The following is an 11,251-nucleotide window of genomic DNA, read 5'->3' as shown; positions in this document are numbered from 1 at the left end:
CAAAACTGTTCTAGTATTTTAAGCTGTTTTTTTTAAGTCTGACGCGTATCAAATAATAAATATTAAAAACAGGCGAAGTAGGATATTACCTTCTTGTCCATATATTTCAACTTCGCATAAAGATAGCTCACTAGTTCTTCCGACAATCTGTAACTTCACAAACCTTCTAGTGATACCAAGTAAAGGCACAACGATCATGTTTATGAACTGTCTCTGACATACAAAATCCCGAACTTTCATGTCACATGATGCCAATCCCGTTGAGATTTCCAGATTTCTTTCATAACTGAACTGTACAGTATCTGTATCTGTATATACCAAAGATGAATAATATCGGGGAAGAAAAATATAGATTATATCTTGTAAATAAATGAAGAAAGACATGTTATTTCTAAATTCATCACAATATTGCCATCATTTCCTGTTCTATTACTTGGTTTAACATTAGATATATTATTAGATTATATATTGATGTATGTATATATGAGCGATGATTACAGAGAGTTGAGTATATATGCAATGTTGAACGATGTAGCACAATTCTGATGTGTATATATAGCAGCATCGAAACTATTCTTTTTGGGTTAGGCGTAAAAAAAATTGTTTGTTTCCGGTATCTCGACCGACCCTAAATGTTTTTATGGCCTTGGAGAATATTTTTTTCAACTTTTTAACAAAAAGTTGCAAAACTGCACTTTTATGCTTTAAACATGGCTAGCGATGTTATAAATCAACTTACCGATGCTCTAAAGGCATATTCCCCTTATTTGTATTCATTTTTTAACACAAAAATAATTTCCGGAAAGTCTCCCTTAATAAAAAAATCCAAAAAAAAAAACACATTTCCGACCTAACTACCCTAATTTTTTGAGCATGTTACCGGAAACAAAGAAATATTTTTTAGGCCTTAGAGGACTTGTTGTGAAATGTGGACGCTCGTTTGTACTGCTATGTGATTTGACGTAATCGGTCTGGTATATTGTGATGGTGATTAGTTTGTATAAATTCTCTTTAATTCAATAGTTCTGACGTCAAGGTAACAAGGAAATTAATTTTGACGTCAAATAGGGGAGTTAGTGACGTTATGATGTTATTTTTTGATCGTTTGATATGTTTTAATCTAGTTAAATTAAATTAAAACATACTGTTTTTCTACATTTACAGTTCAGTAAACATTAATATGATTATACCTTAATAAATATAAACGATTTTTCTGCATTACAAATTCACATCATAAAATATTTACATCTCAATAACATTGCAAGAACATTAAAATATATTTAGATATATACCACTTAATGGTCTGGCAACAACATTCAAAGTTTCATACAACTAGGCAAAATGTACTGGTCCTGGTGATGTAGAGTAAACATTTTATTATTTTTTTTTAGTACTATCAGTTTTAAACGCTCCTACAGTTTCAAAATAAAAACATTCTACGGTTATTCCATACGGCAGCTGCATATTCGATTGAATAATATATAAATTTGATTCAAAACTTCCCTGCGCAGCGAAATAGGTTCGCGCATAACGACTAATATACCTGAAGCAGACAAAATACTATTTTCGATGTGCTTATACCATTGTCCATTGCTAATTAAAGTCACACCAAGACGCTTCTGATTATAAACACATCTATAGTTACTGTCCGTCAATGGAAATAATTTATATTTATGACATTTATGGAGAAAGTAAAGTTTTCATATTTGTTCAAATATTGATTTTATCGTGGTCGGGATTGAAAATCTGGTCGAAGTCCTGTCCGAAATTATTGATAAAGGGACAATACTAGGACATTATTACATTTTAATGACAAGAAATGCAAATTAGCTAGTGACATAGCTCCAGGTGCATGGACGCTGTAGCATGAACAAAATATCGACGACAAAACTGTATAACTCGTATTCAGAAGGATTACACGTTTGATTGATATACAAATAATGTATATAAAAGTAATATAAATGTCAATATGAGATATTTAGCAGATTTAGCAGGTTTGTTTTGCAATTATTTACAGTCTCAAATACACAGTTGTCTGCGTCCACATGTTTACGTGTGAAGTTGCACGTGCTGTTTTTATTAATGGGTCGAAAAAGGGGCATTATTAAGTTAAAATGCAAAGAAGAGTTGTGAAATCTGTGTATTACATGTCAGATCATGACGGTGAACAAGTGTGTGAAGTTTCAATCCATTAACAAAAATTTATAAGTTGTAAAAGGGACATAATTTTTTTAAAAAGCAAAATAGAGTTATGTGCAATGCAAGCCATTTTATAACAGTGAATAAGTGTGTGAAATTTCAATCTATTCCAGCTTACATACAAAAAACTATCCAAATCGTGACGCGGACGCCGCCCCCGACGCCGAAGCGGAGGCCAACGCTAACGCCGACGCCGACGCCGACGCACGAGTGATTCCAATAGCTCTACCTATTCTTTGAATAGTCGAGCATATAATAGTTTGTTACATTTTCAATACATACCTCTTAAGCCAAAAGGGGAAATACTTTTGTCAAAATAAAACACTGATCTTGATTTGTATTACTTTGTATTACTGGAGGTATGTACGGCACAAAGTGATTTCTATATGCACCCCCTATCCCGCTCCCCCGCCCCCCCCCCCCCCCACACACAGACAGACAGATACATACATCCTGCAACACACACTGCCGAAGTTTGGTAGCGAATATATTCTATTTGAAGGGAGCAACGATTCCTCAATATGCGCTCCAGAATGTTGTCTATAAGATCCAATAGACGCATAGAAAGCAACTAAGCAAAATAATAGAGCAATCGATTTGATTGAATACGTTTAGTAGATGTTACGAAATGTGCAAAGACTACTATCCCGCCTGAAACCTGTCATACAGGTCATCAACTAACAGTGATTAGTCTTTCTTTAAGTATAATGCCAGCAGGATCATGTCTTGTCCCCGTATTCATTGGAACCAGTTTTCTTATCGTGATCTTTACGTTTGACCTACTTACTCCAAAATCAACGAATAACAAAAACTTAAACAAAGTTATGCTTTACAATCATGAAATTAAGTATGATGGAAATAGGTCATAAGGTTCGATCACGTGGTCTACTGTTCACGTTTATTCCTGGATTTAACGATGTCTTTCAAAGGTATTTCAGTCCTGTGGCAATCGTTAGTTAACCTTATTATTTTTTCGCCGCAAGTAACCAACATATATCAGAAAGAAGAGAAAGAATAAATTCAGATGCACTGTCCTCAAATAAGATATGCCTGTCCCACCAGAGACCGAACTTCATAGTACTGCGCGTTACGTAATTAATGCCCGGACGGGTAACATGGTTTTGACAATGCAGGACTACTTTTCTTCGAATTTTCTATTGATGTGATAAATTATTCAAAACTTTGTATCAAAAGGTACTTACCAATTTCGTTCTGAAGTAAGTCGTCTCCTGAATGATAAATAATAGCCTTTAAGCAATATTTCTTAAATTCTGGTAAGCTGGTAAAGAGGACAAAGGTTAAATTCAGGAATACCATGTCGGTTTCATTTTCTTTGGATTTTAATAGCGAAAGAAAAACAGCTCAAGGATACCAAATAATAGTAGTTTTCGTTATTTTAGAAATATGTTTAATCGTAAATTTTTATTTTTTATTCTTTTTTTTTTCTTGGTTCTAAATATTTCAAATGAAAACATTATGCACTGTATTTTCATTTACTATGTATTTTGTATAAAAAAAAGAAGCGTTTATATGCAATGCTATCAAGGGCGTCCCTTTCCCGCGCGATTGAAAGTCATTTCTTAAACCATAACACAAAATTGTGAACGAGACGGTCATTACCTATTTTAACCTAAAAAAATTACATAAACTGGAACCATTTGAACATTTGTAGATCATTTGTGTAAAGTTTCATCAAAATCCATTCAGTGGTTTTTGAGGAGATGTTGTTTAAAGAAATTGTTGATGAAAAGTGACCACGCTTTCTGGCAGCCATGTTTTTTGACGAATCAGAAAAATTGAACACTATTTGTTACAGTGGAATATCACACAAGGACAATTTGTGTGTGAATCAATTTTAAAATCAGTCTAACAGATTTTATACAAGAAGATTATGTACGTTTCTACTAAATACATAGAGGGAATCCTGACCATGCCCTTTGGCGGAACAAAATAATTTGAACAATCTTGGTAGAGGGTCAAACAAGGACCATTTGTGTAAAATTATTTTAAAATCGAGCAAGCAGTTTCACACAAGAAGATTTTTAAATTTTTCACTATATACAAAGAGGGAAAAGTGACCACGCCCTCTGGCGGCCATGTTTTTTGATGAATAAAATAAATTTACAGTCTTGGTAGAGGGTCACACAAGGACTATTTGTGTTAAATTATTTTAAAATTGGGTCTGCAGTTTCACACAAGAAGACTTTTTAAATTTCCACTATATACATATAGGGAAAAGAGACCATGTCCCTTGGCAGTAATGTTTTTATGACAAATCGGTATAATTTGAACAATCTTGGTAGAGGGTGACTTAAGGACATTTTGTATGAAATTATTTCAAAATTAGACAAGCAGTTAAGAACAAGATGTTGTTTGAAGATTTTTCTATGTTTAGCTATAATTAAGCGGAACCGTGTGAACAACTATTGTAGAGGACTATCCAATGAACATCCACGCCAAGTTTCATCAAAATCAGGTCAATGGTTTTGGACGAGATGTCTTTTAAACACAATTGTTGACGACGGACGACTTGACGGATGGACGCACGTACTCTGCGACTAGACATTTTGCCGTGTTGACTTTCCACCGTGATTTGACCGATATTTCTGTATTTGAAAATCTTTATATTTATTGTCACCAAATAAACCACGACTTTCGACTTAAATTGATGATGATTCTTTAAAATATTCAAAATTCGTCTATGATGACCAAAAAAATACAAGGTAATTCTCACGAGCGAGGTTCCTGGCGTGTGCAAGCATTTCTTTGCTAAGCCGGGCTCAATCCACTTCCGTTATGAGAATTGTCATTTTTATTATCATCAATTCAAATCGAAAATTGTGGGTTATTTGGTGACCATGGTGACTATAAAGAATTTCAAATAGAAGGAAATAACGGTTGAATCACGGCGAGTAGTCAACATGGTGGCAATATGTCCAGTCGCAAAGTATTTGTGGCGCAAAATCGTTATAACAGCGCTATTGTGATTTTGTCTTCCATATCTACCGTTGGATGATATGATACCTTTGCACCGAGGCAAATACTGCAATGATCAGATTTAAGGCGCTTATATATATATATTACTGGATTAAATATTAATTATTTTCTTAGTGTTTATACATAATTTATGTAAATCCCGTCGACTTTTCATTCCTAATGATTTTGCTGTCCTTGTCAAAAATTTCGAAAACAACTTTTTTATCAAATCATATTTGATTCGAAACTACAATAATCGGATAGGAAATTATCTAACTAAGAAAATAAGTGTCCACACTTATATATTCCTTTCAAAAATAAGAAAGTCATCGCCGTTGTTTATGGCAACGGTAAAATACGCGCATAAATCAAGGGGTTTACCAATGTGTGAACGTCTCGGCTAAACCAATCGAATGGCTTCATAATAGATATTAAAATTTTTAGTATATACTTATAAATCGTTCGTCAAATGACAGACAAGGTTTTCACTAAAAAGAAAAAAGAAAGATTTACGGCAAATTCGCCACAAATTCTGATTGTTATCTAGTCGGATAAAAAGACTTCTGCTGTGACATGTCTTTATTTCGTTGGTGTTAATCTTCTACTTTTCAATGATTATTTCAATAAATGCATTCAACTCAATTTGTTGATTTTCCAGTTTGACCTTTAAATGTTTTCGGTATAATTGCATTCCTGAGAGAGTGATATGAAACATGTTCACCCCTCAAAATATGAATACAGACTTCGGCGTTAATCCCTAACATGTAATTCCATCATGTGCCTGTCAGGCTTGGCGTGTTTAAAAAGAACAAAAGACATTAACAGAAGGTTCCGATAATTACTGTTAAAGTGCTAAGAATGTTTTTATTCCTTCTTTAAATAAATAATTATTCAATATCATAAGATTTTCCAGGGGAAGATTTTTGCGAAGAAAAGAAAACAGATGTACTGTAACAGAATATGTAAACAAAACTTATTTTTGAATCTAAGTACGTTTCGAGAAAAATAAGAAAAGTTGTGTAAGTAATATAAACTTGGAAACCTTGATTATCCAAATATACAACGGCTCGTTCAAGTTTGAAAACTCCCTCTAGATCAACCATCCACCAAGGCTGGAATTCCCAAGCCGATGAAAAACATCCGCTTCTGTTTAGCCCTCTGACTGCTAAGTAATTGTACTTTACTTGGTCAAACCCGTCGTTTTCAGACGAAGAGAAAGTTGACTTATTTAGAGCAACATTATATACTGCAAAATACGACACAAAAAAAGATTATAACATACAAGCAATTGTACTTGCCTATATAATATGATTGTGATATAAACGTTTCCAGCATTTACAAAAGGTAAACACCTTTGAACGTTTGACATAAACTTACAGAGTAAGGCAAAAACTATTTTTGATACGGCGTACGGACATGGGCATATCTGAATAAATGTGCAAGCGGGAGCACTTTTAATATTATTACATTGCTACACAGAGCAATGAGCAACGACCCATTACGATTAAACAAGTTAACATGACACAGTCTATGCAGCAGTGTGTATATGAAAGTCTACATTCTGGATATGTACATAACAATACATTCAACGTGAGCCAACGATTCTACAACAGGCAAGGTAACAAAAGAAACACTTTTTTTTCATTTTTTTTTTTTTCAAATTCTAGTTCGGTAAATCCTCATATTGACCGAACTTAAAAGGCAACAATTGTTCTATTATTAAATCCTTAATCTTGAAGTTTAAATGGATACAGAGAAAATAATCAAATACAAACATATGTAGCAGTTAGGACGTCAAAATGTAATATTTGAAGATCATTCAGTTAAACTGCAGAATCGGAGCTATATAGGGTTCTACGTGTGACAACATTATGTCAACGTTTTCGAGTACGTTTATTTTTTGTTTGTTTGGAGTTTAACAGCGTTTTTCTTCAACAGTATTTCAGTTTTGTAACTGCGGGTAGTTAACCGAAGCAGCTTTCCTAGATTCTGTACGAGTACAAACATGTAACTGTCACAAGAATATTTGTTTGTTTGGGTTTAACGCCGTTTTTCAACATTATTTCTTAGTATTAATATCTTTCAATAACACATTTGCACAAGGGGTTGGAAATCTAGAAAGATAAAATATGGTGGCCATATGCCTAGCATAGTTACTTCCTTTCACCGTTGCTATGATACAGATCGAATTCTGATAAAGGAACCACCACGAAAAAATAATTCACTCTGTTTTACATGATGAAGTGCCATAGGTCTGTTATGAAACGTTTTCTGTATAAATGCGTACATAGTATATTGATGGAATTTTATCAGAAACAAGATTTTCAACGTTTTTCCCTATATAAGTCTATATGAATAATGCGGCCCCCATGGCAGAACCATATTTGACCCTATGGGGATAATTTCAGCAATCTTAGAAGAGGACCACTAGATAAAGCTACATACCAAATATATAAGCCTTAGACCCTGTGGTTTTGGACGAGAAGATTTTAATATTTTCCCTATATAAGTCTATATAAACATGTGGTCCATAGAGCAGGACCTTATTTGACCCAGGGGGATAATTTGAAAAAATCTGCGTAGAGGAGTACTACATGATGCTGCACACTGCTACAAGTAGTCACCGTCGTTTATATGACTGAAAAAATGTTGAAAAAGACGTTAAACCCGAACACACACACGCACACATATACACATGATGCTGCATATCAGATATCAAAGTCCTAGGACCAGTAGTTTTGAACAAGAAAATGTTTAAAGTTTTTCCTTCTGGTTGCCGAGTTATGTACGGATTTTAGTTCATTAAATCTTTTTTAAAGAATACCGTCCAAGGAACAATCCTGTGAAGTTTCATAATTGGCCTGGTGGTCTAGGAGATGTTGTTTATTGGAAAATGTCGACGGACGATGGACGACTGACGACGCCGGACAAGCACTGACCTTAATAGCTACCCTTGAGCATTCGTTCTCAGGTGTGATAACAACGGTATCATCCGGTCAGCATTTTAATTAAATTTCTTTGAATTACCTGTGATATGGTGCATATATTTTTTCTTCCAACACAGTTGTAAATATCTAAAATATATTCGGACACCAATAAACAATATTTACATTCATTTCAAAGTGCAAAATCTTAAACGATAATATCTGGTGATAAGAATCGTCCTGTTAATATATTTCAGAAATAATAAGTTCCCAAACGTGGTTTATCGAAGAATAACCCGAGTTTTGAGTTCTTATGCGTAAGAATATATCACGAAGGCCGTAGGAGATAATATGTGTGTGTTTGACCTGACTACATACATACCACATATTTAAAACAAAAGAAAAGGAAATGAAAAAAATAATACTAAGCTATGTTAGAGTATACATATTAACACTCGTTAGCATCGAATTGGCACTTGAGTAACTGGAAAAAAATATATTTATGTTCACATTGTTATTTGGTTTTTGTTTCTTTCTGTTAAATACCCCTGGCAGTCTTATTTTATCACCAATCAAACGATGAATTCTTTGAGATCTTTTTACCAATGGAGTTTTCATCTGTAGATAACCATAAAACGGCCGAGATACTTACAGTCATATGTCAAATCAAAAGTATGTTTCAAACTTACTTGTGCAATCAAACTCATTTGTGCAAGATTTAAATGAATCTTTTACTCCGGGACATGGTGTTCCTCCATAATCCGGCCGAGGGTTGTCGCATTCACGACTTCTCTTTCGTGTTCCATTGCAGAAGCATATATTCTCCCAAGATGCCCAATCTCCCCAGTTACCATGGACTTCACGTAAGTTAAAGGAGAACAATACAATAACCTTTAACATAGCTGATATTTACAGACAACCGAGTGCATCAGCAGTTTCATCATAAACATAGTAATATCAATAATGATTATCTTTTAAAGTATTAAGAACAATAATTATAATAATAATAATAATAATAATAATAATAACTTTTATAATCGTTATAATAATGATAATGAATAAAGATATAATAAAATAATTATCATTATAATAGTAGCAGTAATAAAAATAGCAATAATGATGCTAATTTTCTCGGAAGTTTATCATTGCGTTAAAGAAAACATGCGTTTCTACACCTGTCACCTTTAATTGCTCGCTTCTCAAAGGCGATAAAGTATAACAAATTTATCATGATTGTTCAGTGACATTAACTTATGATTAAACCCGAGTCGATATCATTATTATTACTTTACGTAGTTTAAATATTTCTCACCTTTTCTAGGAAACATAAACTGTTCGACCGTTTGTGACTTGTGTTCCTGCTCTGGAAAAGCAGTAATATTATTTTTTATAAAAAAAAAGGTGTTGCAATGAGAAGAGATAATGTGAGCTGTGTGTGTCTTCCTGTCATCTTATAGAAGCTACCAGATGATAAAAAAAATATTAATTACAAAAGGATGTTGTTTGTGTGCGTTCAGATTAATCGAAATTATGCAGGTACTTCCGTCTGATATAAATAGTAAAGCAAATGATTACGCAAAGTATGTCAAGTCAAAAGTTGCAATATTTGATCTTTCCAATTTTCCAACTCTGTGTGGTTTTTTTTTTTTTTTTTTTTTTTTTTTTTTTCGATCTTTTTTTATTTCCACTGCATACTTGTTATGACTGTTTCCCCTTTATTTGTGTAGTAAGAACAAAGCATGCTCATTCAATGGATTATCTTCCTTGTTAATCGACCATTTCTGAGCCCATACGAATTGTGTCTAAAAATTTACGCGAAAGATTTCATCTTGTTACTCTAATGGGAAAAATGCATGTTATCAGTAATGGTCATCCATGTTTATATTCAGGATAAATAACTTTTCTTCATTCTCAGAATTTCACCTAATGTTTACAAATAAGTAATGTTAATCCTGGAATGTTCGTTCTGTATCTTCATTCATAGACGCTATCATGCTGTCAATTCCTATAAACTCTCAACCTATAAAACGAGCAATAGTAGATAATAAAATCTGTAAAAATTATCATTTGGAAGCGTAGAATTCAACCATGCAAAATACGTAAGGCAAATTGTATATTTCAGCAAATCAACCAATTATAATGGCCTGTATATACAAACTTTTAGCTCTTCTAAATCAGTGTAATTAAATATTTATGGACAGCCCTTTGAATATAGATGCCGCTCGTTTCTTTAGGCACAAGTTCCTTGTGTAATATATGGTCTGTCACTATAGATACCAATACTTCCGATCCAGCTTTAATACAAGACATTCTGTTAGCAGCCTTCCCATCTAAACGATTACTCATAAATGATGCCAGAGTACTTATAAAATAGTTATTAGTTTGTACGTTAAAGGTATATTTACAAATGCGATGACGAACTGCGCAATGATAATGGTATATTATACATAAAAGGTACAAACTAGGGCATTGGTCATAATCCAGTTTTTTAGATCGAATACATCGTTAGACTGACTACTCGTGTGGTCTGTATTTGATGATAACTTGACGTTAGATAAGAAAAGTGTCCCTGGCTCAAGACAGTGACAGACCGACCCAAACATCTGGCCTTTCATAACCCCCACAGTTATCATGTTGCCTTAAACAGGAACTGTTTTTGTGAACAATTTTATTTTGTAAAGTGAATTATGAAATGAAAGACGAATGACGTAAATAAAAATGAATATAACAAACAGTGTGACTGGAGCTTAAGGGTTGTTCAGTTATCTAACTTCGGCAAAATCTTTATGACCTATGGTCCGCCGTTCTGGTAATTACACAGAACCTCATTAGACTCAGGTGGTCAGACATTTTTTACTTGTATACCACTCTTGCGTTCCCTGTGATTTTACCCATGCCATGTGATGTATAACATAACTTACGATTGGTGCATAAACTAGATATTGAATTTGTAAAACGCGATAAAAACAAGCAAATTTGATGAATTGGTAACCCCCGCCGAAAGGGCTTGTGGTGAGAAATGGCAAAAATATATCCGGCAAAAGGTTAAGGATGTTACTAAGAAGCAAATAACTTCATTAGTCAAAATTGTTTTAACAGAAAAATGAATGTTTTTTGGGGGGAGGGGTGGGGGCAGCGGGGGTGACCAGGTG

At 33.8% G+C, this 11,251-nt stretch overlaps 1 protein-coding gene across 1 annotated transcript; it reads right to left on the bottom strand.

The window, feature by feature from the left end:
* Positions 1 to 236: 236 nt before the first annotated feature.
* Positions 237 to 10,203, bottom strand: LOC123526706 (coadhesin-like). The gene is made up of 4 exons (XM_053522549.1): positions 9,412 to 10,203; positions 8,789 to 8,956; positions 6,210 to 6,421; positions 237 to 308 (listed from the first exon to the last, which is right to left on the bottom strand). Exons 1-4 carry the CDS (start codon positions 9,425 to 9,427, stop codon positions 237 to 239), a joined length of 468 nt encoding a protein of 155 aa, XP_053378524.1. The 5' UTR covers positions 9,428 to 10,203.
* Between the last annotated feature and the right edge of the window lie 1,048 nt (positions 10,204 to 11,251).

This window comes from Mercenaria mercenaria, chromosome 14 (genome assembly GCF_021730395.1).
Source record: "Mercenaria mercenaria strain notata chromosome 14, MADL_Memer_1, whole genome shotgun sequence".
Lineage (NCBI taxonomy): Eukaryota > Metazoa > Mollusca > Bivalvia > Venerida > Veneridae > Mercenaria > Mercenaria mercenaria.
This window is presented reverse-complemented; position numbering and strand designations above follow the sequence as displayed.